Genomic DNA, 17,568 nt, shown 5'->3' on the forward strand with positions numbered 1-17,568 from the left:
GGGGCTGTTAGGTGTTTGGATTTGGGGCTTGGATGGGGTGCACAAGTGACAGGGAGCATGCAGGAATGGTGGTGTTCCTGGGAGCCAGAAGGAGTGGGGATGGTGCAGGCAGTACTGGCAAGAAGACTGGCTTAGGAACTGGCAGCCCAGACAGCAGTGTGGGGAAGCACTGCAGTCCCCAGGCAGGGGTTAGGGGTTGCTCACTCAGCAGTAAGTCAATGTGGCACACCAAATCCTAAGTATACCACTACAAAGCGAGTTAGTGCCACTCAGTGTCCATCCTGACACCATCTGGCTGAGGGTTTAGGTGATAGAAGTTTCAGGGGGAGTTTTGAAATTGGAGTGGGATTGATGTCTGGAGACAAACCCCAACATGAGATAAGGATTGAAAAATAATCTTTATTGCTATTGAGAGGGATTCTTCAGCTTCTCTCCTCTCCCACCACTACCGTAGCTCCCAATGAATCCATCTGGGGGCACAGATGTAGCCACAGATCAGTTACTGGATTGGTTACAGACCCCTGGTGGGAGGAGGGAGAAAAGAGGATGGAAAGGAAGGAAATCCAGGAAGAGAAGGAAGGTTGCTAGTAATGGGTGGGCGAGAATGCATTCCTACATCCCTCCCCTGTCAAAAGGGTCTCTGAGGCCTGTTTTCTTTCCCGTGTCTGACTCTTTGCCCTTTATCCACTGCAAACCCAGAAACCTCTCTTGAGTAACCCACAGCCCATCCTGGCTCCCTCTGGGGCTGTCACAACCTATGACACAAATGGAGGTGTGTACATAGCCAATCTGACGATGTCAGCCTTTGGTCTTGCCCTCTGGTGACATCACTTGAGTCCCTTTCATCCAGCACTCCATAGAAGACTTGGTGAGTCCTAGTTCTCCTCTGTGGGACTTTACCGTCTCACCTCGTTTCCTGGGAGTCAGTAAGAAGGCCTTGAAATCCAGGCAGGAGGTCAGGGACTGGAATTCCTCCACGCACTTCTCAGGAGGGTTTGGTGAGCGGTCTGGAAGGGCACAGCAGGGCCAGGCCCATCGAAACCTCTACTTAGCTCCCCACCCTGGTGAGGCCCTCCTGGAAGCACCTAGCCCTCCCTGGGATGATGTTACAGGGCCTAGAGTAAGGGGTTTTCCTGCCCATCCTGTGTTTCCTTCCAACCCATCCTGCCTTTTGCCTTACTAACTGTAGAGAAGGAAGCGCTGGTAACCCTGGCCCATCTCCTTCAGCATGATTCCACCTGGGCATGAACTAGAGAAGAGCTTGGTCTTCATGTCAGGGCGGCCTGTCAGGATGGGTTGGAGGGGAAGAGTGAAGACAGAGATGCAAGATCAAGCAAACCAGGGGATTGGGGGAGAGGGAGGGCTGGAGAGAACCAACCTTCAGTTCTGAGATCTGTGCTCCCCTTGGTCAGGTGGTAGATCCATTCCCGGGGCACACAGGACCCGTTTTTCCTGAAGAGGTGGTGATGGCAAGGAGGAAAGACTGTGACACCTCAATCACACAGTAGCAGCCTTTATCCCCTCTTATTCCTTCTTGAAGCCCGGGTTGCCTTGGGTTTCAAGCTGCCAAGGGATGGTTAGGCCCCTCTCTCCCCAAAGGGAAACTAATAGAGCCAATGAACTCAGGTGGGCTAAGAACAGTGGACATGCAAAAGAACCCAGCTCTTTATGGGTAGGTGCTCAAACCTTGGGCTGAGACTGTACCTACTGGTGCCTCTGCCCCCTCGTTACTCACGTGCGAATGGTAGCATGAAGCTGGAGCTCTGTCGGGGCAGAGCCCACAGCCATATTGAAGACAATGTTGTCCACAGAGTCAAAAGTCGCCAACTCCTCTTTGGTGTGAGCTGCCCCTGCAATAAAGTACCACTGGCCCAGGTGGGGTTCCGAGAACTGGAGAGACAAGGGGAAACATAAGAGGGTTGGTCCCATTGCAGGATCCATCCAACATCTTTGTCAGAACAGCAAGACTTAGGGGTAGAGGTATTTGGCTGCTTTTTTCTAGCTGGGGCTTGGATCCATGACAGGGAGTCATTAAATGACTTCCTTTTTGCCTATGCTCAGTAATCTGAGTAACCCTCCGCCCCTGATTCTACCATATCTCCACATTGATGGCCATAGTCCTTACATTTTTTTACTTGTCCTTGCTTTCATCTTCACAGTACTCACACTCTCTTCCTTTCCCAATGTGGCTTCTGGTCATTCTAGGCCACCCACTCAAGTCCCTCAGAACCCCCACTGGAAGCTTCTCCCATTCTCAGTCCATACCTCTTTCCCATCCACTCCCTGAGTTGTCAGTTGACTGTACTCAGGGCACTGGTAGACAGAGTTAAGGAGAATGCCATAGAAATAAAGCAGAGCTGCCCAAATTTGGTGGAACATCTTCATGCAACAGGGAGCTGGTGTTCTTTGTGGAGTGGCTGGTGCCTTAACTGTTATCCCCTTCTGGCTGCTGAGTCCACTCTGCTTCCAGCCCCCTTGCCTTGATCCTTGACCCTTTCACCTGCTAATGAGTAACTTCAACCTTGTTTTCCAAACATGGATCACTTACAATATTTGACCCTCTCTCCCCCTCTTCTAGATGCAGCCATTCCACAATACACCCTGGCACGTCCAGGTCTTTTGGCAGTTATCAGGAGAGCTGAGCCCTCCAGGTAGAGCCTGTGGTGTTGATCTGAGCTGGACATCTGCTGTACTGTGCAGCACTGAAGAGAGGTGGACTGATTCATTTACTCACTTAACAAATGGTTTTGACTCCCAGCTGTTTGCCAGGAATTGGCTAAGACTTGGGACATAAAAATGATTAAGATACAGTCCCTGACCTTGAAGAAGGCAGTCTAAGGAAAACTAGCTGTGTAAACAAATCATTGTAGTACAGCTTAAGTGCATTAGAGCAGTATAAACCAAGTGCTGGGACATGGCAGATAGGTGGCTTTTTCTCTGAAGTTTATAACTGGGGAAACAATATGTTCATCAGGAAGAAAAGCTCACTAACACACAGTCCATTCACTCAATGTTTATAACTGGGAGTAAGAGACTATTAAAAGAGGATCAACTTTGGTGTCTGGCAGTGGGTTCAAACCCTAACTCTATTACTTATTAGACTATCTGTATGTCTATTTTCTCACTTGGGAGTAAGTCATAATCTCATAGGATTAAGAGATAATGCAAATAAAGCTCTTTGCAAAGGCCTACACGTCTGGTCTAAAGTAAACATTTGCTAAAATTAATGTTTGTAAAGCACTTATTGTTTCCAGTGGCCAATACATTCTCAAATAATAGGAGGTAAGGAAAAAATTGTCAAGAGACAGTCATTGGATAGTGCCAAGTGTGTGGAGCAGTCAATGCAGTGAAGATCGGGGCTTCCTTTTAATTAATTGTAACTCAGACTGCCAAAAAATTCTTTGTCCTGAGAGGTGAGACTTAGGATTTAGGGTAAATGAAGTTTCATTATACTGTTCCATTCTAGGGTGATGTTTTGACACTTTTTACAATAAAAAAACTAAAAAATGTACTGGGGCAGTAAGGTAGGAGCGCTGGAGCCAGACGAGTTTGGTAGGTCTGTATTTGTTAGTTCGCTAGACGTACTCATAAAAGTGGGTATGATAACTACCGCAGATATTGAAAGGCTTTTAAACGTGACAGTACGTACAACCTTTAGAAAACTGGCTGGCACAAACTAACTGCTCACGAAATAGGTGCATATTAGAACTCTTAACTGAAAGAGTCCTGGGACCTGGGTATAAATAAAGGATCCCAAAAAGGCTGGGCACCAGAGCAATGACGGGTCTGGGTAAAGGATTAACAGGGCTGCGGGGCCGAGGGTAGGCGAGGAAGATGGCAATGAGGCAGTAACCCCATAATCCCAGTGTGCAATAGTCCTTTGGCGGTCCCTTCAATTTCCGACAGTCAGCGTCTAGTGTTTCGGTCAGGTCGGACTTCATTTGCTCCCAGTTCTCAAACTCGGAGGCAAACTTTTTTTTTTTTTGATAAAAGTCCTGATAGTAAGTCCGTAGCTTCTCAAAAACAGGCCGTATCGATTCGGCCGGGCAATGCATTGTGAACAACATGGCGCCCACACCAGGCAAAACGCCCGCCGGACAAAACCAAGAGTAGGCCCCACCACGCGACTGCACGCAAGACAGCTCGCGAACTAGCCCCAACCGTAGCAAAGGGTGACTTCCGGAGGCGCCAAATGACTAGAGCACCGAGGGCAAGAGAGAGAGAGAGCGAGAGACGGCATTTTAGGTGGCCAGGACTGTACCTCCTCAGTCTCTGCCGGCCAACCCTTAAAGGCAGACTAGCGAGGCGTAATCCCCAGTCCCCAAACTCCAAGATCCATTAACAACCGCCCAAAGCCTCCCGTAATTTTTTTCAGGCATTTATAATGGCCACCTCAACCTCTTATTGTACGAGCTCACGCACAGGGGAAATAAATCGCGCCAGGGAGGGCGGGGCGGTGTCTAAGTGTGTACGCATGCGTAATGCGACGCACGCAGCCGCAGTACGGTCCCCCGGGCGACGGCAGTAGTGGCGGCTCCTCAGGAGGCTCGGCTCCTTCCCATCTAGGCCGGCCCCGGCCCGTCTCGCCCTCCGGAACTCACTGTTTGGGGCCGCGGATTTTTTTGTCGTACCCCACGAAAGTGAAGCTTGGGAGCCTGGAGGGAGCCGGAAGTTCCGCTTCGCAATCTCCAAGTACTGTCGGGGAAACGGAAGTGGCCGTCGGTGGCAAGTTGGAGGTGACCGGAAGTGATGGCACCGTGGGGAAGTCGTGGGTGGAGCCGCAGGGTGGTGGTGTGTGTATTGGGTGTGTGTTGATTGCGACGCTCTGCTGGAGCCCCGGAAGAAGGCAGAAGAGGGGGGCAGTCAGCTAGCCGGTCTGGCCCCCCGTGAGTGTCCGTCAGTTTGGGTCTGTGGTGACTTAGGCGGGCTCAGTGGCTGTGGTGTGGCGCGCGTGCGCGAAACCATTTTCTCCGCATAATGAAGTGCGACCCCTCCAGCGTCCCAGCGCCCCCCCCCCCCCCCGGTTTCTAGTGTCCCAGGGTTTCTGGGGCCTTTCTGTCGCGACCGGTGATGACACGAATTCCTTCCTTCCTTGCTTCCTAGCCCGACTGGCTCTCTGTTGTAATTGGCATCTTGGAGCCTCTCCCACCTCCTGTCGCCCAACTTCCTTTGCCTTCGGTCTCCTGCCCTTTGCGTTTATTTCCATGTGCCCCGGAATCAGAAGAGGGATGGGGGTGGGAGTGTGCTTGTGTGGGAGAAACTCTTTAGGTATTGGGGTGGAGACTCGGGCCGGGGAGGCTTCTGGGTATATAAAATCAGCTTTGGGCGACAGTGGGCCTCTCTCCATTTTCCCTTAGAAAGCTATTGGCCATGGAGTCCAATAATAGTACCAGTACCGCAGTGGAGGAGCCTGACAACCTGGAGGTGCTGGTGAAGACCCTGGACTCTCAGACTCGGACCTTTATTGTGGGGGCCCAGGTGAGACCCCAGTACTTCTGGAAGGCACCCATTAACTCCTTCTCTTGTGTGCCCCTTAGCCCGGAAGAAGGTTCTCTTGTCCTCAGTTTTTTTCATTGATTCCTTTGTTCATTCTCTAGGCAGAACATTTTCTGATACTGTTGAGCGGTAAGGTATTTCTTCTATTGAATGAAGTAGGTTTTGTTCTGCCTTACTCCATCTCAGCAGAACTCAGTGCAGAGGGAAATATGGAGGAAGGAGGGAATCTCTATGCTAACCTGATTGCATAAGTGAACCCCAGCTCAGTGAACCCCTATCTCAGAGATAGGCATGGTTCCTGCCTTTGGAAAAGGAAGACAGAACACTCGGACCCCAAACACAAGCATGACTTAAAGACAAAAAATTTTCAGGTCTATACTGTGTTTAGTATTTTTTTTTAAGATTTTATTTGTTTATTTTTAGAGGGAGGAAGGGAGGGAAACATCAGTGTGTGGTTAGCTCTCATACGCCCCCTACTGGGGACCTGGTGGGCAACCCAGGCATGTGCCCTGATTGGGAATCACATCCATGACCCTTTGGTTCACAGGCCTGCACTCAATCCATTGAGCTATACCAGCCAGGGCAATACTGTGTTTTTAAAGGTGAGAAATCATCTGGTAATGTAGGTAGAGGCCTAATAGACCATTGAGTTGAGTTGCTAATTTTTGTGGCACACTATGTATGAATCTTTTGAGTTCGAAAGTATGGGCACGGCTATGTCATTACTACTCTAATACTGGGAGACAAGAGTATGAGGGGTTGGCCCATGGTTTTTAAAGTGTGACATTAGCTATATTTCAGGAAAACATACAGGCTTTTGTAATTAGATGTGTGTAAACAGCCAGAATCTTCCCAAGAGTCAGTTGTTTAGTTAGGAGAAATATTTTTCTCTTTTGTGTTTCCTTTGTTTAGTCTTCTTTCCTTAACCTGATTGGCCACTCCATCTTTCTTGTCATTGCTTTTATCTTTGGGACTAGAGTTGTATCATTTTGTGTTTGGAGAGCAGTCACTGATATCTTTAGATACACATTCCCTTGGGAGCTAGGCAGAGGAGTGAAGGGACTATTAGTTTGCTTTTCTGTTTTTCAACAATGTAATTTTCTCCTAGGCCTAGAACTGAACTTCATTATGTTTATCGTATTTTGACAAGAGTCGTCTTAGTTTGGGGCTTTGCACAGTAATTACTTCACAGTCAAGAGAAGTGATTTTATGATGGGATGGTTTTTACCCCTCGTCTCCACGAGTCAGTTGTCCCTCTTTTGTCCTTCCTCTTTCCTGCATATGCTGATACCTGTTTGTGTCTCTTTTTTACAGATGAATGTAAAGGAATTTAAGGAGCACATTGCTGCCTCTGTCAGCATCCCCTCTGAGAAACAACGGCTTATCTACCAGGGACGGGTTCTGCAGGATGATAAGAAGCTCCAAGAATACAGTAAGGGGGTGGGGTGGGGCTGTTCATAGTTTGAGGCAGCTGTCCAGAAGGATGAGCTGAAATTATGGGTTTACCTGATCACAAAATGTTTTGGTGTGTATCTCTTTATTTTTGCAGATGTTGGGGGAAAGGTTATTCACCTGGTGGAACGTGCTCCTCCTCAGACTCAGCTCCCTTCGGGGGCATCTTCTGGGACAGGGTCTGCCTCAGCCACCCATGGTGGGGGACCCACACTTGGTACTCGTGGGCCTGGGGCCTCTGTTCATGACCGGAATGCCAACAGTTATGTCATGGTTGGAACCTTCAACCTTCCTGTAAGCCGGTGTTTCACATGGGATGGTTTTTGTGGGGAAGTAAAATTTTGGTTGTAGTAGTTGCTGAGAGAGCTCAGTGTTTAGATTGGGTTTGGAAGGCTCTATGGTTTACTAATAGCCTCAGTCTTGAGGAGAAAAGGAGTGGGTCTCCAGAGAATGAGTTGGAAATGTGGGGGCCTTAGTATTTGGCTTCTCCCAGAGCAACTTCCCTTACCCTTTCCCCAGAGTGACGGCTCTGCTGTGGATGTTCACATCAACATGGAACAGGCCCCAATTCAGGTATCACGGAGCCTGGGAAGGTCAGGGAAGGGGATCTGGGAGAAGGAGAAGGAGTTGGAGTCCGTGAGGTGGGATTGGACATAGCTGAGGAGATGCTGGGACCTGGTTCAGTAGGCTCTGCAGCTTGTGCCTTCATCTCAGACCTGCCTTGATATTCCCTCTCTTATTGTAGAGTGAACCCCGAGTACGGCTGGTGATGGCTCAGCACATGATCAGGGATATACAGACCTTGCTATCCCGGATGGAGGTAAGTAGTCTTTTTCTGTTTTTCTATCTTCTCTCCCCATTGTCTCGGCCTAGCGGGGAAGGCATGACTGTCCACCTTCACTGAATGTTTCCTTCCTAATGTGATTTCTTCTCTGCAATTTTCATTCTTTGGGCAGAAAAGTACCTATAGTATCTATGTGAGGCTGTCCTGTCTCTGCTAATCTTGGTGTCAGGTATCTGGGAAATTTGTTTCAGATTTATCAGGTAACTCACCTGGCTTCTCTTTTCTTTTTTAAGATTTTATTTTAAAATCTTATTTTTAGAGAGAGGGTAAGGAAGGGAGAGAAATGTGGATGTCAGAGAGAGAAGGAGAGATATTGATTTGTTGCCTCTTGTACATGCCCCAACTAGGGACTGAACCCCCAACCCAAGCATGTGCCCTGACTGGAATCAAATCAGTGATGTTTCACTTTGTGGGATGATACCTGGCCAACTGAGCCGCACCAGTCAGGGCTTGTGGCAATTTGTTTCAATTAAAGAAGGCTTTCATGCTTTTTTTTTTTTTTTTTTTAATTGAGTTGAGAGAGAGAGAGAGAAACATTGATTTGTTGCATTTATATATGGAGCATCATTGGTTGATTCTTGTATGTGCCCTGACCCTGGATTGAACCCACAACCTTAGTTTATTGGGATGATGCTCTAGCCACCTGAGCTTACCTGGTCAGGGCTTGATGCTTTTTTAAGTTTCTTAATTGTATCCAGGCTGGTGTGGCTCAATGGATCGAGTGTGACCTGCAAACCAAAGGGTCACTGGTTGGTTTGACTCCCAGTAAGGGCACAGGCTTGGGTTTCAGGCCATATCCCCAGTAGGGAGTATGTGGGAGGCAACCACACATTGATGTTTCTCTCCTTCTCTGTCTCCTTTCCCTCACCTTTCTAAAAATAAATATGTAAAACCATTTTAAAAACTTTTCTTAGTTATGATACTTGGTACTGGTATGTCTTGATTTTATTAGTTTGTGCTGTGTCTATGACCTATGGCCTTTCCTTCTCTTGTGGAGATTAGGAAGCCACAGTCATTTTTTAAAAAAAAATATTTTATTTATTTATTTTCAGAGAGAGGGGAAGGGAATGAGAGAGGGAGAGAAATATCAATGTGTGGTTGCCTCTCACATGTCTCCCCCCCCCGAACTGGCCTGCAACCTAGGCATGTGCCCTGATTGGGAATCGAACCGTGATCCTTTGCTTCATAGGCCCACGCTCAATCCACTGAGCTACACCAGCCAGGGCTCATTTTTTGTTAATAATTAATTTGCAAGAGTTTCAGATATTTGTTATGCGCCTAATTTGCATAAGTTTTTTATTGGTTATTAGGGAGTCAAAGGTACAGATACAAAGCCTTTCTTTCGGGGAGTCTAGGTAGAGCACCTTCTCCGCTCATTCTCCTTTGACCTGATTCGTCTTCTGCAGTAGTCTCATCCTGCCTTTGGTACTCTGACTCTCCCCTACCCTCAGTGTCGAGGTGGGTCCCAAGCACAGCACAATCAGCCACCTGCACAGACACCAACTGTGGCCCCAGAGCCAGTAGCCTTGAGCTCTCAGACATCAGAACCAGTCGAAAACGTAGTGTCTTCTCGGGAGCCCATGGAGGCGGAAGAAGTGGAGGAGCGTGCCCCAGCCCAGAGCCCGGAGGTCACCCCTTCTGGCCCAGCCCCAGCGGGCCCAACACCTGCCCCAGAGACAAATGCTCCCAAGTGAGAGATGGAGGGCACCTTTGGGAGAGGGTTTGGGATCCCAAGTGAAGGGTGAGGACGAGGAGAGGTGTGATGGGGAAGGAGGGATTGCTTGGACGTTTTAGGCGGAGGGTTAGTGTTGGGAGCATGGAGGGACCCTGGAGTCAGGAAAGGAGGTTGACATTAGGACCAGCAGCTGAGCTGTACTGCTCTTTATAAGGCAAGGAAAACCAAATGGTGCTTCCTTATCAAGATTCTTGCCCCTGAGTTTACAGAGGCGCCCTCTCTTTTATTAGAGTTAGTGTCTCACCATCATAGGTGCAGGGTTGTGACAGTGGGGAGGGTGGAAGCAGTTTATCTTTCTTGTCCCATCTTCCCATGTGTGGGGAGTAAAGAACAGGCTCTGCTAGTCCAGGAAGGGATTGGACTATGGTTCTGGGAGGCCAGGGAGAGATGGCAGATATGGTCCCCGGCACCTGTGAGGTGGGGAAGCTGAGGAAAGCCTTGGCTCACTGTCTCTTGGGTTTGCCCACAGCCATCCTTCCCCTGCGGAGTACGTCGAGGTGCTCCAGGAGCTCCAGCGGCTTGAAAGCCGCCTTCATCCCTTCCTGCAGCGCTACTATGAGGTTCTGGGTGCCGCTGCCAGCACAGACTACAACAACAATGTGAGCCCGCCCACCTCCTTACCCCAGATCTCCCCAGGTGGAACAGGCTGACATACACATCATCCTCTCCCCCACCCAAAAAAGATTGTCTGCAAGGTGACGATCTCTCTCTAGGGTTGTAAGTAAGTGATCTTTTTCTCCGTTTCAGGATAGGTGATAATCTTTGCAATATTCACTGTCTTTGCACTCCTTAGTCTCCTGAGTTATTTAGCAAGTTTGTAAAGTGAGAGAGATTAGTTGATGATTTTTTATTGACTCACCGTAGGATCTATTTTAATGGGAAATTTTTTACAACAGGATTTTGCAGAGATTTAGTCTGTGCAGGAGCTTCCAAGCCTACACCTAGGGTTAGAGGGCGTGATATTTTCAGAAGGTGGTATTGCTTTGGTTAATGAGATGGATTCCAGCCTGATATTTCTTGCCTTTTTGTATTTTTCTTTTTCTCCCTTGCCTTTCTGTGTTTGGCCTGGTGCTACAGCAAGAGGGTCGAGAAGAAGACCAGCGCTTGATCAACCTGGTGGGGGAGAGCCTGCGGCTGCTAGGCAACACCTTTGTGGCACTGTCTGATCTGCGTTGCAATCTGGCCTGTGCGCCCCCACGACACCTGCATGTGGTCCGACCTATGTCTCACTACACCACCCCCATGGTGCTTCAGCAAGCAGCCATCCCCATCCAGGTGGGTTGGGGCAAGCCTGGCCTGTGGAAGAATGGAGGAGGGCTGTTGTTGGGATGACCTAGGGTGGCTCTTGCACTTGAAGGAGGTTAAATCAGGTTATATGGAAACATGTAATGATGAAGGATGGGGGAGACTTTAGAGGCAGGTCATGGGGTAGTACTCTGGATTAGGTTCTTGTGTTTTTCTTATTTCTGCCCTACCCATCTTGTTTTCTCTAGATCAACGTGGGGACCACTGTAACCATGACCGGGAATGGGACTCGACCCCCGCCGACTCATGGTGCAGAGGCATCTCCTGCTGGTTCTGGACAGGCCTCATCCTTGGCTCCCTCTTCTGCTACTGTTGACTCAACCGAGGGGGCACCTCCCCCAGGGCCAGCGCCCCTACCAACCACCAGCCACCCAAGGGTCATCCGGATTTCCCACCAGAGCGTGGAACCAGTGGTCATGATGCACATGAACATTCAAGGTGAGTTAGGGTCAGTAGAGAAGAGCAGCACAGTGAGGGGAGGGGTTGATGCTGAGGTGTGAGGGTGGGAAGGGGGAGGGCCTCTGATGGTATCAGAGGAACCAGAGCAGGAGCTTTAATTTGTATGTGGCTGGGGACAGCAGAACTGCTTGTTCTTGGAGATTGTTTACATAAGGTAGGAAGCACCTCCTCCCTGTCTAGATGGAGGGAAAGGAAGCAGGCACTTTGGGTGGGGAATTGGGACGGGAAGGACATTGATCCCAGGAGGATACAGGCAGGTCTCAGCCCCACCCGTCTCAGAGCCACTCTCTCTGTCTCCCTACCCAGATTCTGGCGCACAGTCTGGTGGAGTTCCGAGTGCTCCCACTGGCCCCCTAGGACCCCCTGGTCATGGCCAGACCCTGGGTAAGAGTGAGGGTGTCAGATTAGGCTGTACTGTAGGTAGAGAAGGGGTAGGGCCAATTGGGTGGGTTGAAAGGGTCCAGGTTCAAGGTTACATCAGACCCGCCCCCCAGGCTCCACCCTCATCCAGCTGCCCTCCCTGTCCCCTGAGTTCATGCACGCCGTCGCCCACCAGATCACTCATCAGGCCATGGTGGCAGCTGTTGCCTCCGCGGCCGCAGGTAATGACCTGGAAAGGGAGGCCTGGGAGGGGGGCCAAGGTCCATGGTGGCGGGTGCTGTCGGCTGGTGTGCATGGACCAGCCCTCAGCCCTCTTTGGTCTCTCCCCTGTGCTATGCACAGGACAGCAGATGCCAGGTTTCCAGGCAGCTCCGACCCGGGTGGTGATTGCCCGGCCCACCCCTCCACAGGCTCGGCCTTCTCATCCTGGGGGGCCCCCAGTCTTGGGGACTCTGGTGAGTAAGGGTGGGAGAGTTTCAGTGGGGAGGTGTTTGGGAGGGAGTCCTGTGGTGGAGCATAAAAAGGATAGGGCTGAAAGCCTCCCACTCTCAGCAGGGTGCTGGCCTGGGTACCAATACGTCTTTGGCCCAGATGGTGAGCGGCCTTGTGGGGCAGCTTCTTATGCAGCCTGTCCTTGTGGGTGAGTTCTTGTTTTTCCCTGCCTCAAACTTAAAAGATTTCCATGGCTCTGAAGGTTTACCCTCCCTCCCTGACGTCCTCATAGGTGTTTCCCAGTTCTCACTCAGTCCCTTTGTTCTGGCCTTCTTGCTCAAAGACTGGAATGGGGATTTCAACTTACTGCTTTTGGTCCCTGTAGCTCAGGGGACCCCAGGAATGGCTCCACCTCCAGCTCCTGCCACTGCATCAGCCAGTGCTGGCACCACCAACACAGCTACCACAGCTGGCCCTGCTCCCGGCGGGCCCACCCAGCCTCCTCCCCCTCAACCCTCCACCTCTGATCTGCAGTTCTCTCAGCTCCTGGGGAACTTGCTGGGGCCTGCAGGGCCAGGCAATGGAGGGCCTGGTGTGGCTTCTCCCACCATCACTGTGGCAATGCCTGGGGTCCCTGCATTTCTTCAGGGCATGACTGACTTTTTGCAGGTGAGTGGGTGGTTTACTCTTTGCCCTTCTTGTCTTTGCCCAGCAAAGTACTGTTGCCTTGTTGCCATTATTCTGCCTTGGCTGCAGTGCCTGGTGACATGTCAATAGGAAGGAACCATGGAAATCCATTGACTCTAAACCTTCCATTTTGAAGATGAGGAAAATGGGGCTTAGAGAGCATTTGTGTCACTGCTTTCTGACCTAACTCATTAAGAGGGAGAAAGGTGGCTATTTGGCTTAACTCTGCCATTCAGTAACTTCTCATGCACATTCTGCTGTAAGGAGTCTAGACAGAATAGACCTCATTTTCTGTACTTTTTTTTCCTGTTTGCCAGGCAACGCAGACAGCCCCTCCACCTCCTCCACCCCCTCCACCTCCACCTCTGGCCTCAGAACAACAGACCACACCCCCACCAGGGTCCCCTTCTGGTGGCACAGGGAGTCCTGGAGGCCTGGGTCCTGAAAGCCTGTCACCGGAGTTTTTTACCTCAGTGGTGCAGGGTGTGCTGAGCTCTCTGCTGGGTTCCCTGGGGGCTCGGGCTGGCAGCAGTGAGAGCATCGCCGCTTTCATACAGCGCCTCAGCGGGTCCAGCAACATCTTTGAGCCTGGGGCTGATGGCGCTCTTGGTGAGCAGTGGGGGGTGCCTTGGCTTTCTCCAGGAAAGGGCAGCCAGGGGAAGGTAGATGACCTGTTTGAGGGGTATTGCCAAGGTGGGTTGAGGGTGATGGGCTAGGGGTGGGTGGGCCAGCGAGGTAATAAAGACCACTGCTAACTTCTGCCCCATCCACAGGATTCTTTGGGGCCCTGCTCTCACTCCTGTGCCAGAACTTTTCTATGGTGGATGTGGTGATGCTTCTCCATGGGCATTTCCAGCCACTGCAGCGGCTCCAGCCCCAGCTGCGATCCTTCTTCCATCAGCACTACCTGGGTGGCCAGGAACCCACACCTGGTAACATCCGGGTAAATGAAGAGCTGGGCTCCAGAGCTCTTCTCCTTCTCTTCACTTTTAATTTCTCATTCCTGACTGTCTGTTACCTAGACCTGTGATTGTCCCCGGATTTATTGGGGGTGGAGGGGGAAGTGCCTTGAGGGCTAGCATTTGAATCTAAACTTGTGCTGTCCCCCTTCTTCTCCCTCTGTAGATGGCAACCCACACATTGATCACTGGGCTAGAAGAATATGTTCGTGAGAGTTTTGTGAGTAACACTTTTCCATTCCATCCTTTCCTGAGTCTGGCAGGGGAGCTTCTGTTCCTGCTGCCTCCTCCTTGACTCCCAGTGTCTTGGGGTTCCTGATTTTTGGGTCTCTGTGTGTTTTGTTTCTCAGTCTTTGGTGCAGGTTCAGCCAGGTGTGGACATCATCCGAACAAATCTGGAATTTCTCCAAGAGCAGTTTAATAGCATTGCTGCCCACGTTCTGCACTGCACAGGTCAGGGCTGGTTGGGTTGGGGTGAGTGGGGCATGTTGGGTGTGCAGGGCTGCAGGATGCCACCACTCCTTCCTTGTTGTCTTGCCCACAGACAGTGGATTTGGGGCCCGTTTGCTGGAGTTGTGTAACCAGGGCCTGTTTGAATGCCTTGCTCTGAACCTGCACTGCTTGGGGGGCCAACAGATGGAGCTAGCTGCCGTCATCAATGGCCGGATTGTAAGCACCACCCAGCCCCAGATCTCCAGGCTTTTTCCTTAGGTTTCCATTCTTTGGTATCCTGCAGTTTTTATTTTATTTGTCCCCGAACTTCTTTACTCTTGGATACCTTTCAAAAGCTGGTTGAGGGCATTGTGTTTGAGTCTGCTCTCTGCCCCTCAGCGTCGCATGTCTCGTGGCGTAAACCCTTCCTTGGTGAGCTGGCTGACCACTATGATGGGACTGAGGCTTCAGGTGGTCCTGGAGCACATGCCTGTAGGCCCTGATGCCATCCTCAGATATGTTCGCAGGGTTGGTGACCCCCCACAGGTAAAGGATTTGATGATGGGCTGTGGGATCAGGGGACTTGAGGGAACTGGAGTGATTTGAAAGGGATTTTGTGTTCTCTTCTAATTTCACAGCCACTTTCTGAGGAGCCAATGGAAGTTCAGGGATCAGAGAGAACGTCTCCTGAGCCTCAGGTACCAGGGAGAGGTTGAGGGGCCAGATAAGTTGGAGTGGAAGGGTAGGGGTGGAGGGTTCTAGTGGCAGAGAATTCTGAATCTGCCTGCTGATTCCCAGCGGGAGAATGCTTCCCCAGCACCTGGAACAACGGCAGAAGAGGCTATGTCACGACGTCCACCTCCTGCCCCTGAGGGGGGCTCCCGAGATGAACAGGATGGAGCTTCTGCTGAGACAGAACCTTGGGCAGCTGCAGTCCCCCCAGTAAGTGTTAGGTGACTAGTGGGCTAAGGCAACTGCAAGTTGTGGCAATTACTTTCTAATAATTTTTTTCCCCAGGAATGGGTCCCTATCATCCAGCAGGACATTCAGAGCCAGAGGAAGGTGAAACCGCAACCTCCCCTAAGCGATGCCTACCTCAGTGGTATGCCTGCCAAGAGACGCAAGGTTGGTTTGCCTCACCTCTGAGGATCCCACTTTATCCAAATTCCCATCATGCTAAGAATCAAACAAATTGAGCTGGGTGGAATTTTTTCTAGCTTAGCTCCCTCACTTAATTGATGAAGAAACCTTTCTGAGACTCAGACTTTCTCACGGTTATCCCATTAGTCTGTTTGCCAGTGGTCCTCTCATCCCTCAGCTGCCTAATCCCCACGTGACTGGGGCTGTGTGCTTACAGTGGGCTGCTTCTTGTGGACCAGCTAGTTTTGAATGCCGATGGCCTGACCCATCCTGCCCCTCTTGTTTTGAAGACCAAGTCCAGCACATTCAAATGCTGGTTTTGGCCAGAGCCAGACAAAATTACGAAGGCATTTTTGCTGTTAAAACCACACATGGACTATTTCCCTTCTTTCCCCTAGTGTGGAGACTGGTTGACTCATTGAAAGGGTGAGCTGGGTGGTGGCACTGGATCTGACTTTGGTCCTCTTTTTCCTCTCAACCCCGTCTCCCAGACGATGCAGGGTGAGGGCCCCCAGCTGCTTCTTTCAGAGGCCGTGAGCCGGGCAGCTAAGGCAGCCGGAGCTCGGCCCCTGACAAGCCCTGAGAGCCTGAGCCAGGACCTGGAGGCACCAGAGGTTCAGGAGAGCTACAGGCAGCAGGTGTCCCCACCTTAAAGCAGAATAGGGATGGTCTAGTGGGAGGGGTTGGGCTAGGGACCCTCTTCCCCAGATTCCTTCAGAAATGAATTTGTTAGTCTGGGGCTACCATTTTAAATGTTTTTCCCTAAGTGGCATCTGGGAAAGCTCTTTGATGCCTTATTGGGCTACTGACTGGCTGGTGGGGAGTGTTAGCTCCTGAGGGATGAACCTTGTGTGCTTGCTGGGATCCTAGGGTCTTGGCCAATGCCCCTCCAACCTGCTTGCTCTCTTTCTAGCTCCGGGCTGATATACAGAAGCGACTGCAGGAAGACCCCAACTACAGCCCCCAGCGCTTCCCTAATGCCCAGCGGGCCTTTGCTGAGGATCCCTAGCTCCTTGTCCCACTTTCATCAGGGGACCATCCCCCCCCTTCCTTTACAGTATTTAAGAAATAAAAGTCAGATTTTCCTGGCTCTTTTGTCTCTAAAGTGCCTTCAGTAAATAGTTCAAGCTCTTTAGCTTTCTCTCAATTTGACTTAAAGTTGAACAATGCCTAGCTATACCAGATAATTTTGGACAGTTTCCCACTTGTAATTATTCATGCAGAAGCATTTCCCATGTACATAGGACCCAAGTTCTGCAACAGAAGGAACCTGTTTCAGGTACATGCTAGGATTGGGTCTTTAGACTGTCCAGTAAATTTTTAAAAAAAAAATTTTTTTAATTCCTCAGCAGCAGCAGTCCTAAGGTATAGTTTCACTGTGACTACCATGCAGTGGTACCACATGTAGCTCAACCGAGATCAGTGCTAGATATACCCTGTTCAAGGAGCTCCATTGTTCATGTCATTCAAGTCTCTGACAGCTAAAGACACCATTTGGTGGCGACCGCCTGTGAACCAAAATATCACAAGTTTGATTTCCGGTCAGGACACACGCCTGGGTTGTGGGGCAGGTGCGCCCCCAGTTGGGGGCATGACAGAGGCAATCAATGATCCATGTTTCTCACCCAATACAGAAACGTGTGTGTCTGTATACATGGCACCATTTGTGGATGGTGTCTATATACATTTGTGGATGGGATCAAAATGACAGGGCTACAAACTTTCTCCCTTTTGAGATGCAGTCGCTGTCCCCTGCCCCACCAGGCCAATGGAAAGCAGACATTCAAAGACCAGGTCAGAAGTTTTGGAACTTTGGCTCATGGGCATACGCCATCTGAAGACTGACCATCTTGCTGAAGCAACCATGTAGCTGAACTAGTTGACAAAGTTCAGATGTCCCACCAAGGCCCAGATACCTGAAGGAAGAAGCTCTATGGGAGCATCCCAGCTATCAGCTGCAGAATGAGGATCAACTTCACTTGCTGGCACAAGCAGCACATTTGCCTAGCAGAGCCCAGCTCTGACTCCTGGTACACAAAACTTACAATAAGATACATTAAAACACATATGAGGCAGTTTGTTAGACAAGATCACTGGAGTTAAGAAACAAATAGCTTTCTTACTGAACCCACTTTACAGATTACTTGGCAGTGTTGTATGTGATAAAAGAGACTGCAAACAACCAACCTACCCCCAAAATCATTTTGAAAATATTTTTTAAATTCTTTTATTACTATTTTTTAAAC

At 50.2% G+C, this 17,568-nt stretch overlaps 2 protein-coding genes across 20 annotated transcripts; one reads left to right on the plus strand and one right to left on the minus strand.

Annotated features, from left to right (window-relative positions):
* Positions 1–379: 379 nt before the first annotated feature.
* APOM (apolipoprotein M) lies at positions 380–4,507 on the minus strand. 3 transcript variants are annotated; one of them, XM_037151497.2, is made up of 6 exons: positions 4,423–4,507; positions 1,736–1,890; positions 1,379–1,452; positions 1,185–1,283; positions 909–1,007; positions 380–521 (listed from the first exon to the last, which is right to left on the minus strand). In XM_037151497.2, exons 1-6 carry the CDS (start codon positions 4,474–4,476, stop codon positions 496–498), a joined length of 507 nt encoding a protein of 168 aa, XP_037007392.2. In that variant the 5' UTR covers positions 4,477–4,507; the 3' UTR covers positions 380–495. The 3 variants fall into 3 exon arrangements, with proteins under 3 accessions (XP_037007392.2, XP_037007391.2, XP_053523398.1); XM_037151496.2 differs by lacking the exon at positions 4,423–4,507 and adding an exon at positions 2,266–3,080; XM_053667423.1 differs by lacking the exons at positions 1,185–1,283; positions 4,423–4,507 and adding an exon at positions 2,266–3,123.
* A 144-nt stretch (positions 4,508–4,651) lies between these two features.
* On the plus strand, positions 4,652–16,412 carry BAG6 (BAG cochaperone 6). 17 transcript variants are annotated; one of them, XM_037151469.2, is made up of 26 exons: positions 4,652–4,736; positions 5,358–5,478; positions 6,811–6,928; positions 7,046–7,242; positions 7,468–7,521; positions 7,694–7,768; positions 9,244–9,482; positions 9,997–10,126; positions 10,605–10,802; positions 11,021–11,270; positions 11,598–11,675; positions 11,786–11,893; positions 12,015–12,127; positions 12,225–12,312; positions 12,490–12,773; positions 13,109–13,400; positions 13,565–13,734; positions 13,917–13,970; positions 14,101–14,203; positions 14,295–14,419; positions 14,582–14,728; positions 14,821–14,880; positions 14,981–15,124; positions 15,200–15,307; positions 15,814–15,960; positions 16,236–16,412. In XM_037151469.2, exons 2-26 carry the CDS (start codon positions 5,371–5,373, stop codon positions 16,329–16,331), a joined length of 3,486 nt encoding a protein of 1,161 aa, XP_037007364.2. In that variant the 5' UTR covers positions 4,652–4,736; positions 5,358–5,370; the 3' UTR covers positions 16,332–16,412. The 17 variants fall into 17 exon arrangements, with proteins under 17 accessions (XP_037007364.2, XP_037007366.2, XP_037007371.2 ...); XM_037151471.2 differs by having other exon boundaries at positions 12,228–12,312; XM_037151470.2 differs by lacking the exon at positions 4,652–4,736 and adding an exon at positions 4,758–4,886.
* Positions 16,413–17,568: the final 1,156 nt, after the last annotated feature.

The sequence above is a fragment of the Artibeus jamaicensis genome, unplaced genomic scaffold (assembly GCF_021234435.1).
Source record: "Artibeus jamaicensis isolate MK-2021 breed Jamaican fruit bat unplaced genomic scaffold, CSHL_Jam_final contig_469, whole genome shotgun sequence".
NCBI lineage: Eukaryota > Metazoa > Chordata > Mammalia > Chiroptera > Phyllostomidae > Artibeus > Artibeus jamaicensis.

What these genes read in the sequence shown, in the direction of transcription:
- APOM (XM_037151496.2), bottom strand. Translation starts at nt 2,385, where the DNA reads ATGAAGATGTTCCACCAAATTTGGGCAGCTCTGCTTTATTTCTATGGC. An exon ending in CCAGCGCTTCCTTCTCTACA is followed by an intron (nt 1,008 to 1,184) that starts GTTAGTAAGGCA and finishes GTGCCCTTCCAG; the next exon opens with ACCGCTCACCAAACCCTCCT. An exon ending in ACTGACTCCCAGGAAACGAG is followed by an intron (nt 522 to 908) that starts GTGAGACGGTAA and finishes TCCTCCCACCAG; the next exon opens with GGGTCTGTAACCAATCCAGT.
- BAG6 (XM_037151469.2), top strand. Translation starts at nt 5,371, where the DNA reads ATGGAGTCCAATAATAGTACCAGTACCGCAGTGGAGGAGCCTGACAAC. An exon ending in CCCCAGTCTTGGGGACTCTG is followed by an intron (nt 12,128 to 12,224) that starts GTGAGTAAGGGT and finishes TCCCACTCTCAG; the next exon opens with CAGGGTGCTGGCCTGGGTAC. An exon ending in TGCCTGCCAAGAGACGCAAG is followed by an intron (nt 15,308 to 15,813) that starts GTTGGTTTGCCT and finishes CCCGTCTCCCAG; the next exon opens with ACGATGCAGGGTGAGGGCCC.